Source organism: Zonotrichia albicollis, chromosome 2 (genome assembly GCF_047830755.1).
Source record: "Zonotrichia albicollis isolate bZonAlb1 chromosome 2, bZonAlb1.hap1, whole genome shotgun sequence".
Classification (NCBI taxonomy): Eukaryota; Metazoa; Chordata; class Aves; order Passeriformes; family Passerellidae; genus Zonotrichia; species Zonotrichia albicollis.
In genome coordinates, this window is record NC_133820.1 from 28,121,734 (window position 1) to 28,146,356 (window position 24,623).

Consider the following 24,623-nt stretch of genomic DNA (forward strand, 5'->3'; position numbering starts at 1 on the left):
CCTTCATTTGTATCAAAGCAGCTACTTTGATTTATCTCCTTTCCCACCCCAACCCAGTCCCTCACCCTGTTCTGTGTTTCTGGTAAACCCAGACAAGATCCCTACTGTACGTGGCTGGCACAATGAACTGGAGCTTTCCCCTCCTCAGCTCAGCAATGAATATAAATAATGCATACACATACCTATTTCCCAGCTACGTTTTCACAGTGTCATTTTTGTAAATATTTAGGTAGCATGAATCTCATCAGCACAAAGAAAAAGCTTCACTGAAAACTCATTGCAGATATTTACTGATAAATTGAAAGCGCTTCTTGCATGCTTATAATTTATTTGTTTCCTTTATGAACCAGAAACTAATTGTGTTTAAAGATTATAGGTACCAGGTTATGACTGTGTTATGTATCCCAACAGCCTAATAGGAATATGAAAGTTAAGTACTGTTTCCTCTCACATCTATCCTCTCTGAAGCAATCCCTGCAAGAATAAAGGCCCAGGGGAGGCTGTGGGGTGGGACCCTTGGGGGCTTAGCATCAGACCCAGCTTTGTTCTGTCAGAAACACACTCATCTTCCCCACGGTAACCCTCCCAGCTCTGCTTTCCAGTTAGCTTCTTTAGAACTGCCTTAGAAAGACAAATGGTTTCTTTAATCCCCTCACAGTCAGCCTTTCAATTTCCATAACTAAGTTGGAAAATTCCTGCTTTCCACTGCTCAATGCCATCTTTCAGGCCTGTCACACTGAAAGTGGTTATTGGTGGCCATGTTTCATGTTTGATATGAAAATGGTATTCACAGAATACAGTTATTACAATTGAATTAATTTGTCTTCTATAAACAAAGCTGTTATGCAGTAAATCATTTGCCATGTCCACTTTTTGATAGTTCTATTTACAAATTTTTATCAAAAATATGATATTTACATATGTTTGTTAATTTTTTCTAAAGTTTGTTTCAGCTCATTTTACTGTAGAAAAATACCAATTCTCAAGAGCATTTTCTTTTTTTTTTTTTTTTTTTTTGTTTTCTCCCTAGGGAAGCACTACAGTGAGGGATTTGTTTCTAGATGGGCAGCTTCTGGGAAAAAAACCCACCCAAAGTCACCTTTGGAAAGTAAATAATCTTGAAATCTACAGTGGAAATGGAAATGAGAGTGGGATAAACCAAATGAAGCCAAAAGAAAACAGAACAGGCATAGCATTTCTTCATCCTTTTAGAAAATGTAGTGTAATAAATAGCTACAGCTGTAGTCCTTTTGTTTCCCCAGCGTCTTCCAAACGCAAACACACCAAAGCATTGATATTGCCCTGTGATTGTTCTCTTTTTCTTCTTTTTGTTCCTTTTTTGTTGTGATTCCTACAGCATTGGCCTCTTACGTTGACATCCTTAAGAGCTTGAGTGGTGTTGGCAGCCCGGTCCTGGCACGTGCACAGCCTATGTAGAGCTTTGAGAAGAGCGATCGTCGTGGGGGCTGCCGTCCGAGTTCTCGGTGTCCCCCTCGGAGATGGCCTGCATGGGGGTGTTGTAGAGCCGGCAGCGCACGCTGTACCGGCTGCTGCTGGCCGCCGGCGGGGCCCGCGACCGCCCCACCCGCGACGACGCCGACATGGGGAAGTTCTTGGAGGAGAATCCTTCCGTGTTGACCCTGGGGGAGCAGGGGGAGAGCGGCGATAATGCATCAGGGCTCGTTGTGGGAGGAGACTCTTCCGTGCTTTGAAGGGCGTCTGCTGTCAGCTCTCCGGGAGACTTCGGCAAAATAGGACTTTTCAGAATCTCTGTGGCAGACATCCTGTAGCTGGAATCAGATCGGCTGCCCTTTTTAAGGAGCAGTAGCTTAAACTCCTCATTGGATGTGTTGGACTTTTTGGCATTCCTGTATATGAGCCCAGGGGACCTCTGACTGCTGATGGGAGTGCCCACGTTGCTGGCTGGTGGCATGTTGCTGGTAGGCAGTGTGCTGCTGGTGGGAGGCTGGCTGCTGGTCCCAGATGAAGCTCTCAATCTGTTTCTTACGGAAAGATCTCCAGAATCCTTTCTCCCAAGAACTTTCCTTTTTGATCTGTAAAAACACAAAGGAGAACACTTTCATACATTATTTTTGTACTATAATGCTTAGCGCTCTCCTGGAGTTTCCCAGATGCTTTTATATTTAGCCAGAGTTTTCTCAAGTCCTCTGTAAAATATTGGAGGCTATCAGTGTCTCACAGCACTGAGCTGTAGAGTTCCTCTCAACACTACCCAGCCTCTTCCAAGACAGTGTATGCACAACCAAGTCTTTGTAAAGACAACAATACATCCAGAAATTTAGGCAATAATAGTGTGCAGAATAATCTATTCAGTATCAGAAAATTTCAGTTTCAGTTGTGATCCCAAATTTCAGCTGATTACAAAATACTCTAAAATTGAAGAGATACCTTTTCCTACCCTTCTCCCTGCAACAATTCTTTCACCAGACTAGAGCTGGTGGACTGGTAGGCAGAAGACAGAAACCACTGCAGGTAGTTTGCTTTGAAGATGTGTATGTTAGAGAGAACAGCCTGATGTTTTTATCTGTAAAGCATCCCACACATGCCATGAAGGTACTCAGACTGCACTCCAGGCCCTAATAAAACATGTTTTAAAGCTGCCTTTTAGAAAATGAAACTGAGTTAACTGAAGAACATAGTTTGAGGACAAGACTTAAACATAGAATAACCATCCTGCAGCTATTGTTACTGGACAGCTGTGCAGGGATGCATGTTACCGTTTCCCATTGCCACAAGGTTCGGTCACCTGTGAATGACTGCAAACAGATCCTCAGTAGTGCGGGGTTTGTTTGGAGACACGAAGGCATCCTCAGTGTCAGCGTGTGACTCCTCGCTCAGTGGAGACATAATGGACTCATCGCTTGGAGAAGACTCTTAAAAAGGAGAGAAGCCACGTTATGAGTCAGACTCCACTGCACTTTGCAAGAGCACTGCTGGAGGCACCAGCTCCGCTCATAACAGAGTGGGTGATACCACCATACAGCCTTTTCCCTCTAATCTAAACGTCATGTCTGTTCCATATTGGATATTCCCATAAAAGGAGCACTGAAACAAGATCTCCCATTTAGATAATAGCTGTGATAATCAAACTCTCTTGTACCCAGGGCCAATGCTCCTCACTTTTATCTTTTCAGCTGAAATGTAGCACAAGGGAGGAAATAAATACCACAAATGCAGTCTGAATACTTTGGAAAAGTTTAAATAGCTGTGAGCTGGCTAGCTGGCCAACTAACAGACAAAGCGAGGGGTGTCTATGCTTAAACCTACAGAGGGAAGCTGATGTGCCATTCTGCTTTGATTCTACTACCATCCCATCCAAAACCACCTGATTGGGTATGACACAGAAAGAATTCCCAACTGACCTTTCAGCGAAGGCTCGTCTGCGCCGCCCACCATCTCGTCTGCCCTGCTGTCATCAGAGGCACTTTTGGTTGGGATACCTGATGTGATATTGTTTTCCTGCTTGCAACCCTCTTCACTGAGTGAATCTACTGCTGCCATCTCTGCTTCATAGTTGATATTCCCAGGCACATGGTGGCTTACATCAGGTTCGTGCTTAAACTGATAGATGATGGCTGGTCCCTCAGCCTGAGCTGGGCTTCCATCCACAGGCCTCACTTCTGCCTTCCCCTCGCTGCCTGTGGAGAGCTCTTGCTGAGCCTGCACTTGCTGAAGATCGTGCACTGTTTCTGCTCCCTGGACAGGTTTCTTTGTTTCATCATCACTTGTGGGGACAGCTGAGCCCTTCTGAAAGCCATCCATGGGGATGGCACATGTCTGATTCAGAGAGCTTTCTGGTAAGTGTTCAGTGGCCAGGTGTGTTTGGTCATTCCCAGGTTTGATTTCAACCAGACCCATGCTTGCTGAAGTTACAGCTTCTCTCTCACAGCTGTTCTGCCCACCAAAAGAGGAGCTTTTCTCTAAAGGTGGTTTTCCAGGGCCTGCTTCTGCTGGGGAAGTGTCAATGTACAGCATTATGGCCTCATCTGTAGAGTATTGGCGTGATACTGGTTTCTTAGCTAAGAGTGGCCTCATTTTGCCTGGAGAGACCTCAGTTGCCATCAAGGTGGTCTCCTGTATGCAGAGCAGGTCTGGGGTACTGCCTTTATGTTTTGCTCCTTCAGGCTTGTTGACTGCCCGGAGGTGGACAGACTTGAGAACGGAGGGTGTGATGGCAAGGGCAGAGGGAGGGCTGGGCTGCAGGGCGTCCCCGACCGCGCTCTGCTTGCTGTGGCTAAAGGTATGCAGCTGGTGCCTGTGAGCCAAGGGCTTGCTCAAGACATTGTGAAGAGCACTTAGGTCAAGGTGAGTAGGAGGTATAATTGGAAGTTCGAGGTCTTTGCTCACTGAGGCGGTGCCATCTTTTGAGAGTGGCTGCTGCAGCGATGACTTCCTCTCTGGAACTTTCGGCTTCCTCTTGCTCCCCCCTGGAGACAATGGTCCTGAAAAGAAAGCTGTTGGAAAAGAAGAGGTGGGCGTCTCTGACTGGCTGGAGTACCCACTGGAGGGTGAGGCTAACCCCGCCAACTTCTCCGGGGAGGCCAGCTTAAACTCATTATCAACAGAGGGGAGGGATGGGGTTGTAGCTCGTGACCCAGACTGAGATGTCTGGGATTCAGAGCTCTCTGGTGACTTGATGCACTCTATGACTGTAGTACCCGTAGCAGTGCTTGAATTGGACAAGGACCTGTAAGGATCGCTGGATTTCAAGTCATTCAGAAGCCAGAGGTCTGCATAGTGAGGTTGTTCAGCACCTTCATCTTTAAAGGAGGGGATACTGGCGGTGTCAAATGGAGTGTCCTTTAACCCGCCATCATCCTGGTTTGGCCAGGGAAGCTCCTGCTTGGCTGGCAGGTTGGGGCCTTCCACTCGGGAAGGTGTGTTTGAAAACTCAAGGGGCAGCTTCATCTCCCTGGCAGTGTGAGAGACATGCTGCCCACCACCGATCTTTGGTTCTATCTTGTCGGGAAGGTCGGTGCTGCCCTCTGATTTCCTCAAAGACGAGCTGCGTTTTGGTGGGGCTGGCTTTGCCTTTGGTTTCTTCAGTGAGATGCACTGCCGTGCCTGCCTCCTGTGGCTCACACACTCCTGCCAGGCATAGTCAGCTAGGCTGGAAGTCACGCTCCCAGTCTGGCCACTCTCAGAGCCTGGGGCTGCATAGTTGCAAATATAGCTTTTATTACCCTTCAGACCGCAGTCAAAGTGCATGGAGGTATAGTATCCTTCAGTATCCACAGAAAAGTGTGAGCTAGTGTCTGCCTTGTCAGAGGGGGTCTTTTCAAGGAAGCTGTCATAGGTGGCCATGCTGGTAAAGCTGGGACATCCCAGGCTGTCTGCCTTCGGGCGCTCAGGGCTGAAATCCTGGCGACAGGAGGCGTCATGGTGGTGGTGCAGGTAGTTCCACTCACTGTCGCTTGTGTTGCTGTTGTTGGGATCATCCAGTAAATCTGCCACAGTGGATGTGAAGGAGCTTGCCCTGTGACCCCTGACCTTGTCTGCGTGGTCACCAAACTGCTCTGTGATGAAGACACTGGAGTCCTCGTTGGCATTGGGAGCGGTATTGAGTGACAGCTCGGAGTCACAGTGTGAAGAGCCTGTTAGTGGAGGAGAGGCAGCAGGAGGAATGGTTTCAGATGTCTGGGAGGGACATGTGGAGCTGCTCCCACTCCAGTTGCCACTGGAGGACTGGTGGTCATCTTTCTGGTCCATGTGGCTGCTGAGCAGGACTCCTGCTGTGGAGATGGAGTGAATTGGGCTCCCGAAGGTGTCTGAGTTGGATGAAATTTCACAGCTGCCCGAATCGACCATCCTTGACAGCCGCGATCTCCCCCTCTCGCTGATGCTGTGCTCGGGGCTATGCAGGTGCTGAGGACAAGTTAAACCAATGGGCTGGCACTCCTGTGAACTCTGCTTGCTCAAGATCTCCTTCCCCTTTTTCGGGATCCTCTCCTGACCAGCTAGGAAGTGCTCTGCTTCGTACCCTGCACTCTTGGTGGTGGCATCCTGATGGCCCTCGCTGGCCCGGGCGCCCTCGCGGGGGAGGCTCCGCGAGCGGATGCGGTTGCTCACAGCGGCAGCAAAGACTGCATCCCCGTTGTCTGCCAGCACCAGGATGTTGCCAGTGGAGTGGGAGAGGGAGGCGACCACGCTTTGCCCCCGCTGGGCACGGATCCGTCGCCGGGAGGGAGCAGCTATCAGGATTTCTTCCGTCTGGCACTCCGAATCCCGGGTCCCCAACCTCCTGTTGCTGGAGCCAGGGAATTCTGGGTTTGTGTGCACAATCACATTGCGCTCTCTCGCCACTGGCGACTCGTCTGAATCTAGGACACATGGAAAGCTGGGTGAGTGGGAGAGAGCTCCACATTTCCTGGCATGAGACAACCCACAGAGCAACCCAAGAAGACATTATCTTTCTTCTGTATTCTTTATTTTTTAATCTTTATGAGCATTGGACCAAATTTAAGTTCTGTATAAAGAATTTATAAGGCAGATCTCCTGCCAGTGAGGTAGGGAAATTCTAGTCCTACAACATGACTTCTGCAATGCATTCTCAGTGTGAGAATGAGCTGAGCTTGCTGTGCTAAATATTACGACAAATACTAAGTTTTCAGTTCTTAAGATTATTTCAGCTACTTAAAATTTTCGGGAGTGGCTACTGGACAAAATACTCCATAAGCTTCTAAAAATAATTCTCTTTCTCCTTCCCGTCTGTTCAGTATTTCCATTATCTGCTTCTTTACTATCAAGAATATTTGCAAGACAAAAGGATCTTTCATTCATAGGTTCTCTGATTACTTCTTCCCTATCATAAACACATTTCTTCTGTTTCCAGTCGAGTTTCATGGCAACCAACTGAAACACCAGAGCCATCTTCAGGTGCAAATGAATATTAAGAAATAACAATTCTGTTTGTTTCGTTTTGAGTTAATAAGAATTCCACACTGAATTTGCCCTCAACAGAGTTGCTCCTAATTTACCCTGACAAAAAGTGAGGTAATTTGGTAGGTTTAAGGCAAATATTCTTGATGATAAAGAATAATAGGAAGGAATTGAGGAGTGTGATAAATAAAAGGAATGTTTAGCAAAGCTCCCGTAAAGTACCAGCAGCTGTATCTCTGGTGGATATTCAGCCACTCATCTAAGTTATCCAGCTGTTGTGACAACTCATCATCACTTTGTGGAGTAACATCTGTCAGTTCTTTACCTTAAACTCCCCTGATGCAAGAAAAAACTTTCACTTAATCTAGTTACTTTTTATGCACATAACTATGGGTTCATAACAGAAATAAAATGAAAAAGAAAAAAAGAACTGATTAACATTTACACAATAAGAGCTGAACACGTACATCTATATTACTCAGTAAGGCCCCCAGTCCTTCAAGGCCATATGGAGTAATATAGCTTTTCTTACTGTAGTAAATCAAAAGAACAAAACACATCATTCCTAAATTTTACAAATATTTACACTTTCAAGGTTTTGTTTCTTTGGAAGACTAGCTACCAGCTCATATCCCTGCAATTTAAGTTGGTTAGAAAGCTATCTATGGAAGATTTGTATTTATACTACACCTATTTCTTGTTGCACTCTTCTGGGGATGCCAGAGATGGTTTTCCTCCTCCTCAACTTTCGTCTCCGCTGTAGTACAGATTGTGAATGAACAAGAGAGCAGCGTATACTAGCCTCTCTGTCAAAACCAACTCCTGCAACCCATAAATAGGTCTCATTAGCCTTTAGAAATAGTAAACAAATTTTCATGGCTGGAACACAGTGGAGGCATGTGAGCTTGGATTAAGCCTGTGAATAAACATAAGGGAGCCCTTATGTAGCTCTTATGTAAATTATATCACAGTATATCACAGTTTTACGTCTAATTCCAGCTCCCCCTCAGCAGCCTGCTCTGCCAAAAATAACAGAAGGCATGAAAGGAAAAAGGAAAGAAAAAGGAAAGAAAATCAGGAAAGCAAATAGAGAGCTCTTGGTAGCAGGGCATCTTTCTTACAGCTATTTATCTATCTGTCATAGGGACAATGATAGTAACTTGACTGCAAAGCATTATCTGTTCACCTGTAGCCTGACTTATTTTAAGCAAATAAGCATAAGAAAACATTTTAAGGTTCTAATGCCATATTGCAGTAGTTGGGTGCTTCTTAGGAGACCAATATGCCAAGGGAGCTAACATTTCAAAAAGGAAGGAGACAGCTAAAATGGGGCCAAGTCACCATGCAAGTTTAGAGAGCATTCTCTGTGACAATGACACATGACTGAGAGTGACATTAACAGGGAGCTGCCATTTACTTGCATACATCAGGAAGTGGCCTGATTTTCCCACATGCCCAGCACAGGGTGGGAGTCTGCTCAGGTCATGCAATCAAGATCCTCACTTTAGACTTAGAAGTACAAGTTCTTGAGTACATTTGTTTATGACCACCTTCATACAGAATAGGTGAGAATTCATTGTTTTCTTTACGTTTCCATGGCATTAGCAAATGGAAGTGTCTTTCAGTTTGATTTTATGCTGTGTAGTTAAAAGGAGGCTGACCAGAAGGCCAGTGCCCCTCTGCACTGGTTTTTTGCAGAGCTGTATGCTCACTCATGCTCTCTAAAGTTGACATGGGACAAGTTGGAAAAAATGTGCCAGGTCCATAAAAACACTAACATAAGGATTGCTGGTACAGTGGTTTGTAATCTTAAGAAGAACGAACAAACTAAAGCAAACAAAAGGAAAAAGAAATCCTGATAAGAAGCTCTAGTTTAATAGCGTATAATTATAGAAAACATAATTATACACAGACATACACATACATATTACATTACATAACAATGTAAACCATTAAAAAGTAACTTTCTTGTAAAAGTTCTTCTTGAAATCTACTACAGTGAAATAGAGGCTTCAGACAGATGTCCTGTAACCACCAATGCCCCTGGAATAAGCAGAGGAAGAACTTTCTTTAATATGGAACAAAAGTGCCGTAAACTCCAACAACAATCATTTTCAAAAAAGTGAACATTTCTCAGGGTTGGGAGAAGCTTAAAAAACAAAACCAGAGAACTAAAAGCAAACTCTTTGAAACAAAAAATCAATCAGCATCATTGCTGGTTTTCCAGCAACTGTGAGTTAGCTGAACATGCTCTGTGTGCCAGATGCACGGGGGTCATCTCTGAGAGGAAAGTGGAAAAGGGTATTTCTTCCCCGTGATGCATACAAATTATTCCCATTAGTGCTAATGAGAATGATACACATAAACATCCAGAAGATTACATACCATTCTTGATCTGTAAAACTGATCAGTGGAAATTTGGTTCCAATGTATGGCAGGTGGAGTCTAGGCAAAAATGGCTATTACTGGAAAAGTTAACATTGGTCCCAGACCTAACTGTTCTCTGGCTGCACTAGGTGACAATAGCCCTGTTAGAAAGCCTGCTCTGGTAAGCGTTCTGTATTGAAACTAGAAGGAGCATCATTTTATCACCAGCTTTACCTTGTGGAAATACGCCACATTATCTCTGACTTTCTGTGGGGATTTCCAGAGGCAGTGCCCAGCCTACGACCTTGACCAGCTGGCCTGCAGCCCAGCAGGGTGTGTGCAGGCAGTCCTGGCAGCCCTCCTGTGCCCGGAGCACTGTCCTGGAGAAAGGGACACCCACCCCTGGCTGCCCCCTCCGCAGGGAGGCAGGGCTGGTGGCACTGTGAAGTGTCACCTCCTCTGCCAGGACAGAGGGGAGCTGGGAGCTTGTGACCATGATGCTGTAAGCCCAAAAGCCTTGGTTGTGAGCTGGGGCTGGACTGTGGGCATACAACTCTCCCCAGCACCATGGTGAATCCTGCAGCCTGTCTTGCAGGAAGGTTTGTGTACCACTGATAGACATGGGGAAGAACAATGGATGTGAGGGGCTGTGACCTCATCCCAACCCCCAGTTACTGGGAAAATAGAATTAAATACAAATATTTTTTCTGGAGAATGAAGGCTAACTTAAAGGCCCCTTCTTTTCTCCTGATTGTTTACATTGAAGTCTATAACTGTGAAAGTTAACCCACTTTATGCTCTTAAGTTAATCAAAACTTGGTACTTGAAAATATTATTGAGGAAAATTCAGATCAACTTTACATTTACCATAGCTCTCTGGAAGGAAAGAAAGAGAAAAAGAGAAAGAGAAAAACAGCCTGATTTTTGATTCTGAAAATAAGTAATCTATCACATTTAATAAGTGATACCTGCTGCTTCTATAAACAAGTTCTCCTTCAAATAAATCTAGTCAAACATATCCAAACATTATAGAAATGAAAGAAAATGCCATTACTATACCTTCAGTATAGCTGCATGTAAAGAGATCTGAGAGCGATGGTTTGCATGCTACACATTCATGCCTTGCATGTTTAAAGCACTGCAAATAGTAGCCTACATTCTCTAGTTTCTCTTCTCCTGCTACACATGATGATCATATGATTAATTTTGGTGGCTTTCTGCATTATTTCAGTCAGCTACATTCAAAAAGTTATTTGAGGTCTTTGTTAATACAGATTGTAGGTTATATACACAACAAAAGTACATTGTTTATACAGGGAACTAGGCTTATGTTACACCATATAACATGACTGAAAATATGGGCCAAATTAATCCTAGATGCAGCTTCAGTGACTCCAGCAGTCACGCATAAGGGATAAATTTAGCCCACTGTCTTTCAGAAACTAAATCTTCAAGCTAGGATCTCTGCCCCAAGACTGCACAATCCCATGACTTCAAATAAACAAAATAAGTACTTGACCTCCCTTGAACCATGCAATAAATACAAAAAGAAATAGAAGAGATTTGTACCAGTGACATTGATGGGGATAATGCAAGAAGAAATCACTTGGGCATCTTGTTTCATTTTCTCCTCTGGAGTTGGGAGAGGTAGTGCTTTACTCCAATTGGTTTGTTTATCCAGTGTAGAAGGGATATTATGTATTGGATTTTTCGGCCTCTGCCCTAACATGACATCTGTATCTTCGTCCTCTGGTGGATGGGACTGCAAATGAATACATTCAAAATCAGTGTCTCCCACTCAGGCACACAATGCTAATTTTGAAACAAAGCAGACACACAAATCAGAAATCAGTTACAGGGAAGCAGGAAGGAATCGTTCTAAGTCACACAGCACCAGCCATTCTCCAATGGAAACTTAACATCCTGCTAATAGGAGAAAAACACCTCAGCATACTGGAAGTAAGCACATTTACAGTGACATTTAGAGGCCACCTCCTCTGTCAGAAGGGGCACATCCTGCATTTGTGCATAGCCATGGCATGTCCTCAGTTACCACAAGCATTAGACATGTGGGCTCTCATCTGCAACTGGCCTCATACAACCATTCATTCAAGCATCAGAAGGTCCAAAGCTTTAAAGAAGACCCATCCATATTTCAGAATAACCATTTGCATTTCATTTGTACAAACACAGACCAAGAGCAGACCATAGTACAGCCACCCAGCAGCTGTGTGGTGGAAGTGGCAGGTGTTGACAGTGCTGGGACAGGGAGATAACAACCAAAGAAAAGAGTATCCACCACCAGGAGAAATTAAAAATTATTTAGAAACCATGCATATTTTTATAGCATATTACAAGAAGTAGTAGATGATGAAGATGAAGAAATAGAAAATTAAAGAGCATGAAAGAAACACAGACGGTTTGTTTTCTTTTGGAAGAAACAGCAAATCCCCCAGTACCCTGTCTTGCAAAGAGAAATAAAGCAAGTGCATTTTTGTATGGTGCTAGCTGCCAGCTTGGGTTGGGGGGAGATTCTCTTTGTTTGCAAAAAAAAAAAAAGTTTCTGTTTTGTTTGGAAGGGATGGAGGGGAGAAAACTTACCTTTACCTTCTTCTGCCTAATTTCCCTCCCTTCTTCCATTAATACATTCTTCTGTAAGCTGTGACAACTGTTTGGCCAGCTCAGGACATCTGTCTGCCTCTTATTTTTTAAAAATGAAGTGCAATCCCTTTCAGACACGCTTTCTCTTCAGTCTTGAATGCCCAGCTGCTTAACTACCAGCCTTCCCTCCTTCATGCCTGCTGTTTACACTTTATTTGCCAGTTTTAGTTTCGATAGCAAACAGGGCAAAAATAAAATGCTGCTCTGCATTGCCATGGCAGAGCCCTGAGCAGGTGGGTGTTGAACACTGCAGGATCATGCCCTTTCTGCCATTGTACTTTGGCCATTCCTCCGCCCAGGCTCCTCACAAATCCTGAGGGAATTAACCATCTCAGGCTTGCCAAACAGCATTTACGTCCTGGCCCCAAAAGCATTAAAGACCTTAACTCTGCAGCTGCTGTTTAAACTGTCAGAGGCACTTACTTACCTGGTCAGTGTCACCTCCTGCAGCACCCCCAGGCCCAAGACAACACAGGTTTCTTCTTCCCCCGCCCGCAGAAAACCCTCTTTTCCCACGTAGGATTTCAGTCAAACATTGCAGCCTTCTTTCTGCCTGCAGCTTTTGTGCCGATTCCCGGCAGGCAGACGTGAATAGCTCATATAAACTTCAAGCACAAAAGACTTTGTTTCCTAGGTAACTCCCCCCCGCCCCGCCCTAAGTTTGATGCATGCATGCAAAAAACCCACCCTTGCACACACGCAGAGGCACATGGACACACACACACACACACACACACACACACTCTGCATTCGTTGCCGAATTCATCCTTCCCTGGGTGACGAAGAAGTGCTGGACAAAGCAGGCAGAGTAACCCTGGCTGCCAGAACTCCTGCTCTCCAAGCTGTGGCATCACCAAATGGCCAGAAAATAAATACCTGCTGTTGGTGTGGCATTGTCCAAACCATTTCCTACCGTTCAGGAAAAAAAAGGGGCAGTTGCAAAACATGGCAAGGGAATTAAATGCAGTTGCTAACGCTATTGAGTCTGTCTGAGTTCAGGCTTTTTAAAGGAGCTGATAGGGGGAGGCAGCTTTGTGGCCTTGAGCTCCTGGAACCTATCCAAGGTGTGAAGAATGACAGAACGGGGGAAAAAAAGTTATTATTGTGTCTTACTGACATGAGAAAAACAGAAATGGCCTCTTTTAGCACAGTAAAGTTAGCAAGTGAAAAGCAAGCAAGAGGAAGGGTTAGGATCTGGAAGGGAGAAGAGTGAGACAGGGCTGTTAATTGAGGATTGCTTGTTTTTCCAGTACCTTTCTACTCCAGGGGGTCATGTGGCAACACTCAATTGGGGAGGGCGAACGGGTGCTGTTAAACTATAAATGTGAAATGTGAAAAAAAATAAAATTAAAATTAAAAACATACACAAAACAATTCTTGTAAAAGCACATAAATTTTGTCTGGATAAATTAGCATCAGAACCAAAATGAGCAGAGATTTTCACTCTGTTTCCTATTGATGGGTTTATGTCCCACAACAGATTGGTTTGGATCCCTGTGAAGTCTGTACTGGTTTTGCTTACTTGAATTAGACAAAACTGCAGTGAAATTGGTTCATCCTCCTTGTACAGACATGCTTGAATTGTCCCAAGAATGCCTTGTATTGATTGGGTAACTCAGACTGTGTTCTGCATGGAGCTGAAGCAGTGGAAGATACATATCCAATTACATTATAAATTTATTTTTTTTCATAATGTAAGGGATTTTTTTTTCCATTTTTTTCTTAATTTTAAAACAAATGGATATAAATAATGATGCTGATGGTAATTTATCAAATACATTGATTGCTGTGTGTTTCTGATGATACCACTATTTCTCTAAGTTTGCATTCATTGTGGCAAGGTGACAACAACCAATTGGCTTTTGGTCCCTTTTTGTAACTTGAAAGGACAAATAGCAATGGCCACAACATCCTGGGTCTTGGTGAATCCCTACACCTCCAAAATCCTCTTCTATCAGAAACTCTGGTTTGTTTGTGGCAATGTCCAGTTTTCAAAATTAAGGAGTGAAGGACAACTGACTTCTTTTGAAATAGGAAACAAAAAAAAAAAAGTTAAAACAGATCTGTTGACAACTCTGGAACATGTTTCTTGGTAGGAGTTATTATTTCTCCATGCATTAGTTAGACTAATAATGCCAGATAATTCTACCAGTGTTTTTCCTCCTAGTCATTTTCAATCATTATCAACACTACTGTGACAGATGAAGAAACCTGACCTTGAAAGACTTTGTATTATATGGTCTCCTCTCAAGACAAAAAGTTGTAGTGAGTCTCAAAAGGCGTAATCCTGCACCTTGTCCTACTCTCTTCCTAGATACGCAACATCTCCTGCTTTTCCCCAGTTCTGTGTGCCCATGGGAAGCCTCCAGATGAGCTGTCCATAAGGCTTACAGGAGACCAGAGTGGGGGAAATCAAAAGAGAGCTGTTCCCAGTGAACATTTACAGCAGCTTAGTTTATGCCCAGGCCAGTGGAAAACCACTTCTCCCAAGCTGGAAAAAGTCCTTATCTCAGGAGCAGCCTCTCTGTTCATGCAGAGAGTGGGCTGTGAGATACTGAATACATCAACAATTTCAGTCTCCTTACTCCTTAGATACCCAAGGATGTTCCTCTGACCAAGTTTCCAGACACCTGCTGTAAGCAGACTGACTGCAGGTACCAGGATGTTGGAAATTCAGCTTCCTCATGGAATGTGCTAGAGGATCTGTGGGAGGGTCAGGACAGGGAAACTAATGCAGCTGAGGTGACAAGAGTTCAGGATTTGAAAATCTTTGCAATATCCCATGGCCTGTGATTGTCAGTGCACAAAGAGAAAAGGACAGGAGGGACCTCCTGCCCTGAGCTTCAAGCGCAGGTACATGCAAAACCACCCAGGGGCAAACCTGTCCATGAGAGCAACAGCAGGACCTCAACTTTGCTCTCAGAGATAGCAGTGTGGGCTACAGTCAGACAAGCAAGGTATGGCTTGCTTGGTATGGTATCTGTCTGTCCCATCTGTCTGTCCATCAGTGCAGCACTTCCCTGCCTCACCATGTGCCACTCTGCCAGCTGCCTCTGAGAAAACACCTGGTCTGGTTCCACATACCTACAGCCGTCCTTTGATGTGCCAGAGGCTCAGGTCCCTGCTTAAGCATGGCAGGACAAACTTCCTAAGTAAATTCTTATCATTAGAGATAGGACAAAAAATGAAGGAGACCAGCAGAATTTCAGTTTCTGCTGTCACAGTTGTGCTCCTGAGGAAGGTGTTCCTACCAGTGCCTTGCCAAGGGGTCCTGAGGTCACTTAGTACCTGTTCCCATGTGGTGCCTGTCACGGGGCAGCTGAGGCATGCTGGCACAGAGCAGCAGCCTCAGCGTTTCAACACCTCCATGCTGGGGGAGGGAGTGAGCTGCTGCTTTTCAAAAGTTCTCATTCACTCAGGAAACCAGAATATCTCTAAATGTCCTGAGTAAACACATAATTAAGCAAGAAATTATTATTATAAACCCAAGGCTGTTCTGGTCTGATGGGCAAATCTGAAGTTAGGCAGTTTTAAAAGTGAATTTCTTTTGTGTGGGTGTGCTTGGCAAACAGAAACAGTGATAATTATTCTGCTAAATACAAAACCAGAATACTTTTAAGTGTGCATTTTTCTTTAATGGGCTAAGATTGCTTTGAAACTAAACTGGTGCATGATTGCTTCAATAGGGATTTGTCACTGACATGTGTGAGCATTTTTATTTCCTGAGCTATCCCATCAACCTCACTTGCAGAGGTGCTATTGTGCTCGTGAAACTGCCTTGCAGTAAAAATCTTGTTGCATATGCACGTGACCTGATTCCTCAGTGCTCTGTGTCACTTCAGTGTGAGAGTCTTTGGTTTCTGTGTGCTACAACAAAATACCCAGATGTCCAAGTCTGACTGGTCAACAGAGCTTCCCCTGTAGAGAAAGAGATAGTGGCTTTGCTGAGGAGCAATTCAGCTCACCTTCCTTCAGCACTTAACTTGGGCTGAGAGGAAGCACCCCTGAACACTCACACCCTGATTTTAGGAAGAGCATTACTAGCACATATGTAAGGCAGGACTCATCATTAACCATTTTAATTAATTAAAACCTTAAAATTTCATCAGGACAGCGACAAAGAAGCAAATCAGCAGTCGAAAAACTTGCCAGCCTGGCAAGTTATGAGTCCGCCCCATTTATTGTCCCAGAGCTGGGATCTGGAGAAAGAAATGAATGGGTCAATTGCAGGACAAAAATGCCACTTCTGCCCCTCTTCTCTTTTCCATCCCCCCAAGCTCTGAGACATACTGAGACATTGTTCAGCATTTTCAACATATAGGAAATACTGGTTCAAGAAGCATCATTTGTGTTACATCATGTACCTAGCCTGCCTTACCTATAGTAATTACCTTACAGGAGATTCTGGGATTTCAAAGTTTGTGCACAGGGCTTATGGAACACAATGCAGTGGTGATAGGGAAAACATAAACCCAAGAATAAATAAACAATTTTTCCTCAGTTAATTAAAGATGGAGAATGCTAAAGCCTCATCAAGAGCGTTTATCCTCAACATGTTTGTTGAATTTAGACATGGCTGCGCTGATTCCTTCCCCCTCAGCTGTGTTTGATGAGACAGGCAAGGTGTTATCTCACAAGAGATTTAGGAGGCAGAGTCACAGCCCCCAGCAGCACAGGGGTGGCACAGCTTGGTGAGGGCAGGAGGTGGCTGGTGCATGCTGCTGCACAGTGCTGTTCTCCAGATGATTATTTCTGACTCCTGCTGCCTAAAAGCTGCAGCTAACAAAAAGTATAAGGGATCAATATTATTTCTAACTTCAGGCTTCTGTTGCAGTGGGTGGGGGAAGTTTCCCTCCAAGGATAACCTTATGAATATAGTGGGTGGTATTCACCCAAGCAGAGCATCAGTATGTTGCTTCAGCATTTGCAAGCATTATATATTCCGTTGTCTCCAGCAAACAGAACATACATACAATTTGCTGTCACCGTGTGGAAGCACAGAAATAAGGTGTACAGCACATCCTGACATCTCATTTAAGAACAGTCATTCATGCACTGAAAAGGCAACATGTAGAATAAGTGTGAATGAATAGTGTTTAATCCCACATTCACATGGGTACAGTACTGACTCCTGGAGATCTGGTTGAACTCTGTGTATCCCTCTCTCTGCCTGTGAAAGGGAGAGCTTGCTGCTTCCTTAACTCACAGGAGTTAAGGAAAATGGTATTTATTTACATGATAGAAAAACCAGAAGGTCTAGAGAAAGGAGAAGAAACACTAATGAAAGGCTACCAGCTTTCCAGTATTTTCAGAGCACAGTTGACTACTTAATTAGAAATTCATAACTATACTGCAGCTTTCTTATACAGTCAATTGATGCTGAAGAGAAAATAATGGGAGTATTTCTGGCAGTGCTATTTTTGCTGCAAATCACAACCCTGCTCACCTGCCTGCTCCCACTGCTTATATTTCTGTATGTTTCACTCTCCTCAAGTTCTTATCTGCTTGTGGGTGTTTTCTTTTCTTTTGGAGCATCACAAATGTGATCAGCTAAAGCACTGACAATCCTTTAACAATTAATGTGTGGCTCCGGTGTTTTGACAAGGTAAAGACAAAACTGAGACATGTCTCATGACAGAAGTCATACCACACATGGCATTTCAGCAGACAGAGGTACAAAATAAACATCCCACAATACAGGTAGTAGTTATTAGGCTCATTGCACAAATGGTGCTATACAAGATTTGTCTGATGAATAAAGTCAGGTAGGTTTTATTTCTAACAGCTTCAGGCAGGATTTGCACACAGAAAGTGCAGAGCCCAACTCATGCCTGTCCCTTAACTCAGTTGTTTCTTACTGAGGTTTCATCTGGCTTCAGTAGAAAACTCTGTGAAAATTAGTAAATTCAGTTGTGCTTCCTTCCCTTTGCTGTAAACAAAGCATCCTAAAGCAGACCACAGGGAATATTTTTGAAATGGCAAGGAAATGGAATAAAATTTCCCAATGCATTATTTGCTCTAGCTGAGGCATCAGGGACAAAGAAACCCTGTCTGGAAAAAAACCTCCTGCTTCTTGTCCCTTAGATTCCTGCTCAGATTATAATTATGAATAAACTGACCCTGAAATTTGTGCAATTGTGAGTGTAGATTTCCAAATACTGAATTCCTTGCTCCATCTCCTTGGTTTTATTGTAATAGCTGTGCCACGTGGGGATTGAGACAGTGTGGTCCCATAACACTCTGAACTGGAATACAGAAATTTCAGAGCCTTGCTGGCTGGACTTGGGGAAACCCAAGAAAGAAGAAATGCAGAAAAAATTAAAAAGAGGTCTGAAATGCAGTTGGAATGACACAGCATCTTCACACTCAGTGACTGGCCTCAGCAGTGCTACAGGCAGGGTTGTCATGGGAACATGTGTAAGAAATATTTTCCTCATTTTAGCAAGTCCATAACTTTCTCATACTCTCCTCAGATTATTTTTGGTTTAATTTGAGTTTTTCTTCTTCATTGGCAAAAATGCCTGAATGAATTATACTTTTAAATATGTTTGGTTCTATGTTTCTTTAGTGTAGAGAGAGACTAAGTATGCCAATTTTTCAGCTTTAAAAATGAATGACTGGAATGGATAGGAAAGTTAAGTCATGTGTGCAAAACCATGAGGAGCATGGAGAAAGGGAATGAGAAAGCAATGCTCACTGTTTATCATAGTCTGAGAACCAGAAGGGATATGAACAAATTATGAGATGCTGGGTTTGAAACAAACAAAAGCTGGATTTTCAAACAGATTTTTAAAATCATTGTACCAGGATGCTGTTGAGGCTGAAGGTGTAAATTTGCTAAAAAATTAGATTAAACAAGTCTCACAGTCAACTCAGAGAGGTTCTTTGGTGGCTGTGTTTGATCTCTGGCCCAGGAACTCTGTAACCAGTTTCTGTATGAGACTGGAAGGCTAAATCATGGGACAGTAAACAACATAAACCATGCCCTGTTCTTATACTCTGTCCTGAAGGATCCCCTTCTGGCCTTTGGGCTAAGTGGACATTTCATCAGTCAATCAGGGCATTTCCTGTAACAAGAGTAGACATGAAAGAGCCTATTCCATTTCTAGTACTCTTTCTCCACAACAAAACGATCCTGTGATGGAACAGTCCAAAACGTCTTTCCAGACTCATTTATATTGGCATTACTTGCTTTGACCTTGAATTCATTTGTCCTTTCTCAGAATTTATGGGACTTTGGCATCTTTCTCCCTGTGAACAGAGCTGTGATTAAAAGTGAATCTTCATCTGTTGTGATTGATTTTCTCTAGTTTTAGTATACAATATGCAAGATCTTTGCAAGACCTCATAGCCACCTAATTGGTAGCAGCAGCCAAAAGGTAAACGCATAGGGAACCTTGACTCAGATTTAAGTGACCTGTTTTCTCAGTAACTTTCAGTAGTGGTAGTTCCCACAGGTCTCACAGTGGTAATATGAACATTCCTCAAAATCAAGTTTCTTATTTGAGTCTCTTAATACATGCATTTAACTTAGATAGCCAGTTGGGAAAAGTCAGACCCTGTAACTTTCAAAAATTTCCCAGCTTCTTGTTGATCCCTTTCCTAATTAAAAGAAACACTAAAAGGGGCTCTTTTGTTGTGTAGTATTGCTCCCTTCAGCACCTTCCCAGTGCATCAGAAGAGTGGAATACACACCATACTGCTGTGCCATGAATACAAATTCTTGTGGATTTAGCATTTTTAGTTCCTGGATGACTTGCTGATACCATCAACTGGAATCAGATATCAAACATTACTGGCAGTCCCTGAAGCAGATAAAGTCTTGCAGATGTCGATCAAAAAAAAGCTTATGCCAAAAAGAGCAAGCTAGCCAATTACAGCATCCTCAACTTTTTCTTGTAATGGTATCATTATATCATGAAGGATGGAACAATATCAATTAGCTATTCACTGTTGCAGTGTCTTGTAACAATCTCTGATTAATCTCTGCCAGACAGAACATTTGTGTGCAGCTTCATCTTGCCTTATTCTCTTTCAATTTTTAAGTTGCCCCATTTACGAGGGGTTTTCTCAGAAATTGGTCAAGGCACTTTGAAGTACTCTGTGTGCTGTGTTTTTGCAATTTCCAGAGCAGAACATTGCCAGATGCCTTGAAATCAACAGAACAACAGCCCTCCAAGAGCTCTTGTTTGCTTCTCCTTAGGGGAACACTGAACCTGGTCAGCTTCCAAAAGGAGGTCTGATATGGGTGGGCACAAAGTTTAATGTTTTCCTTCTTGAAAAGAAAAAGGTGGACTTTCACATATAGCCAAGACATCTGCATTCAGCATGACTTAATTTTGTCAACTAATACAGGGGTCAGAGAGTTGCTCACTAGTTGTTATTATTTTCTGCTCCACAGATGGAAGTAATGTATAAAATGCACTGGTTGTTTTCCAAACACAGCAGAGATTCAGGCCTTTGAGCACTGTGTATGCAATTTCAAAAGAGATGCCTCATTCCCCATCTGATACTAAGAGAGCTTTATGTTCAATAGCCTGTCCAAACTATCATCTGTAACTAGTTCTGATCCTTAACATGGCATCACCTTCCCTTTACCTTTCAGTGACCCTACCACAGCACTAGCTCTGATGATGACTTATCAAGAAGAAACAAGTAATCTTGTTTCTTCTTTCTGTCTTCAAACACTCTTCTGTGCTGTCCTTTACCATCAGGATATCTCCTTAAAGTTGAATCATAAGGCCTGCAAACTTAACCTGTTCAAAGCCTGCAGTGATGGTGGTGCTGTCCTCAAAATTAACCAGGTAAGCAGCCAAAAAGCTGAAGCAGTCAAACTAATGCAAATCTTATTATGTATTTCATGCTTTTTAAATGAGAAACAGAACTTTTCTTATGGACTGATTGGCTGATATTTTGGTCCCTGGGCAGGTGTGACTCGTTTACACTGTGTCTTTTACACTGTGAGTGCTTTAGCATTATAGTATTTTAAATATGATTAATACAATGGATTAGGATGAATGCACTTGGATTTTTAAGTAAATGATGATTCAGTGTGGTGACTGAATCATCACTGAGCTTATAATGTACTCACAGGTGTAGCATCTCTTGAGATGCCAGTGTTCCCGACCTGGCAGATGCAGAGCAGACCTATCACAACCTGACCTAGAGCTGGCATTAAACAAACACTTCACTTAAAAGCCAAGTCCAGGTCTGACCTACACCTTTTAAATAATGCAATGGCTCTTAGTACAGGGCAAAATTAGCTACTATGGCACTTCTGTGGGTAAAACACCCAGAGCCACAAAAATACCAAAGTCCAGCTGAAGCCAGTGGGAATTATGGACCTAATCAGAATTAAAGCTGTCAATCTAGCATGTTTCTTTTAACAGTGATAAATACCATATTGTCAATACTAACTTGATTTCAAATCAATGCAGCAGTGAGAAGTGAGCACGGATATACAGGACCAGATCTTCAGCTGGAGTTCCTGCTTGGCTGGTTGTAAGGACATGTGTGAGACATGAAACATCTGAAAAACTGCATGGAGATGAACATTGCCAAACAGGACTATGAAAAGTGTGGCTTTTTGTAGCTGGGGTCATGGTCCTGAACCTCCTGCACAAACACAAGCCTCAAGCTGGCACTCAAAAGCCCTTGAACTCTTTGCTCGTGGCAATGCTAATTCGAGGGCTGAAATTACAGCACTTTCTGAAATTCTGGGAGGGTCCTAAAAGTGCTACCTCTACAGCCTGAGTGCTGAATTTGGAGGACTTGTGAAGGAAAGTGTGAATGAGAGCATTTGTGTGCTGGCCATGGGTAAAAAAGAAGAGGTTTCTGATTGGAAACTGCCACCCTGGGGTTTTGCCTTCCCCTTAATGTGCTGTTGTAGGACCATCCAGATGTTTGCATCTAGTAAATTCTCTTCATGGCAGGAATCCAGGAGCCTGGTTATGAGCTTGTTGCTCCTGCTTCCTCTCTGTATTGCTTTGACAGTCTTTAAGGCCAGCTCTATTGTACTGCATCAGCTTGGAGAGGGGGCACTTGTGAAGCACTGCCACACCTGGGTCCCACCATGCCAAAAAGGTATTTGTATGTGGTAGCTGTAGTGAAAGACTTACTGGTAGGAAATGCCGGTCCTTTATCGCTTGCTTCTTTTGGCTGCAGATGGCAGGGAAGGGAGGAAAGGGGGGAGCCACCACAGCAATGGGGCCTTGGACTTTCTGCTCTCTGTTATCACCTCGGCTTCGATGTTCTGTTTTGGATGAGAAAGAAGACACAAGTCTTTCCAAGTGTTAAAAACATACAAATATCTCTACTAACAGCACAACAGACACAGGTACAGGACAATGGACTCCAAAGACAAAGGTTCTTCCCCAGTGAGTGATACAAGTCATCCCTGTTGCAGCTGAAGGGGAGGAGCACTTAGTGGTCATCTGTGTGCCCAGAAGAGCAATGCCCATACAGGGCACCTCAGCATATGCACTGCAGCTGAATTGCCCCCAAATGAGATTTACACCATTTATCCCAAGAGACAATGGAGCTCTCTTCTAGGCACTTGAGACCCAAGGCCTGATTTCTATCAGGAGCCTGCAGCTCCTATTGCCTTGAAATGTTGAGATGCAATAACTATGCCTGCATCCTACCCATATAAACTTTTCCCACTCTTAGGGGAAAAACCAGAAGCACAGCTCCAGGTGGGATTTTATTCCCTGGCTGCATGGCAGTGTTAGGTCCTGAGCATTGGCTTGACAACATGAAGGTTGTTGCAGTGGTAATGCTCAGGTTCCAGCAAGAAGGAGATCATCCTGGGAAGGTCAAGATCTTTATCCACCCTAGGTGCACAGAAGTCTTCCTTCAGCATGGGCTCACAATATTCAGTCCTCTTCCAGCATCAGTCCCAAGTCTCTGGAACTTTCCAAGTGAATAGGAGAATGGATTCATGGACTTCCCATCTCTAATTTTAGGTGACAGATAGTTGCTGTTTGCATGGAGTGCTGCTGAAAGGAGATTACATATTCACCTGCTCCACTAGCTGTGGTCCAGTCAACAATGTTTGCTGCCAGCATAGTTATTTTCTGACCTAAAATTTCATTTTTAATTGCTCCTGATTAAACAGATAAAGAGATAATGAAGTTCTGATAGAAAAGAGAGTTGAGACACAATAAACATGTTTAGAATAAATTTCAGACTAAAATTTCATCCTCATGTATGCATGGAAAATAAGATACAGCAGCACATGACAAGGTGCCTGCTGAACCTGCACAGCTGCCCCATAAATTGTGGAGAATGGGAAACTGCCAAAACAAAGATTTGTAACTTTAAAATGATAGGACATTTTCTGGAGCTGCCTTCACATGATGCTGTCAGGATTTCTCCTGCCCACAAGATGGCAGGCAAAGATCAGCCTGGCTCTGGGACAACTGCAAAGCAGAGCTGCTGAGAACAGAAAAGGACTTCTCTATTCCAGCACTACTGTGGCTGCAATTTGGCTGTATCACTCTCTGCCATGCCATGAAGACATAGTGCAGTGCAGAGACAGTCAAATGTCGTGATTAATTGGAACATCTTATCCAGCTAACAGATGCTCTGCAGTTCTAAGTAATCGATTATTACTATAAGCTAATAACAGTAATAAATGAGCAAGGCAATTAGAGCTGTTGGTGCAAAACACTTCAAGACAGAAGGCTGCTGCTGGATATTTTAAGTGTGACCTGCATGGGTTTTGTCCCTCCTTATGGCACAGGAGAAAGACAGGCTTGTTTGCCTACTTTGTCTTATGTCCTGGTAATAATTTTCCCTTGGTTAGGTTCCCAGTGAAAACTGGCCTTTCCCCATCTTTTGCCTTCCCCTTAATGTGCTGTTGTAGGACCATCCAGATGTTGCATCTAGTAAATTCTCTTTATGGCAGGAATCCAGGAGCCTGGTTATGAGCTTGTTGCTCCTGCTTCCTCTCTGTATTGCTTTGAGACCACCGATCTGCAGTTTGTTAGGTGATGTAAGAAGATGTTCCCTAGCCTGGGAAGGGGAGACGTGCCCAACCCTTCCAAGCCATCCAGGATATCTGTCACCTGACTTTCAGCTGCCACTCTTGAAGGGCACAGGCATCCTCCAGTATCATGCTTGGAAACCCTGAGCAGACAGCCCAGTTTTTGTGGAGACTGATACCACTGGGCTCCTGTTTCAGCCCTTGTGAGGGGGTTGGGACTAGATAATCTTTAAGGTCCCTTCAAACCCAAACCATCCAGTGATTCTAACAGTTCTGTGATTTCTTAGCAGGAGCACCTAAGTCCCAATGTAGATGAGTGTCCACAGTTCTGTGTGCCTGTGCCTGAGCATTCTTTGCTGCCTGGAGTGGAGCCTGGAGAGGTGTTTGTGAGGATCTGGAGCAGGGGGAGCATCCCCCTGCTGCCTGGATGGAGCCTGGAGAGGTGTTTGTGGGGATCTGGAGCAGGGGGAGCACCCACCTCTGCGCAGGGCTCGCAGGTGCTGCTTGGCGTGGCGGTGCAGCTCCTCCACGCACGGCGGCCTGCTGGAGGGGAGGAAGATGTTTCTTTGCTGATGCCAAGGTGCTCGGTAATAGACACTCAGTTTGCTCTCTGCATCAAGGTTGGAGACAGCTGTAGGATAAAAAAATAGAGTGCAACATAAGACTTCCAGTCTCTCTTCCATCAACCTAGCTAAAAAGGAAAGGTTTT

General features: G+C 43.8%; 1 protein-coding gene across 6 annotated transcripts in view; it reads right to left on the bottom strand.

Moving 5' to 3' along the window:
- Positions 1-991: 991 nt before the first annotated feature.
- The window catches only part of NHS (NHS actin remodeling regulator), a 244,250-nt gene continuing 220,618 nt past the window's right edge, over positions 992-24,623 (bottom strand). For 3 of the 6 annotated variants that reach the window (XM_074534660.1, XM_074534662.1, XM_014265217.3), the window contains exons 2-9: positions 24,393-24,545; positions 22,047-22,180; positions 13,182-13,244; positions 10,837-11,029; positions 7,591-7,722; positions 3,384-6,341; positions 2,768-2,894; positions 992-2,054 (exon numbers count right to left, since the gene is read on the bottom strand). In XM_074534660.1, coding sequence (XP_074390761.1) covers positions 1,430-2,054; positions 2,768-2,894; positions 3,384-6,341; positions 7,591-7,722; positions 10,837-11,029; positions 13,182-13,244; positions 22,047-22,180; positions 24,393-24,545 — 4,385 coding nt within the window. In that variant the 3' untranslated portion in view covers positions 992-1,429. The other 3 variants (XM_074534661.1, XM_026791820.2, XM_074534664.1) reach the window with 3 other exon arrangements.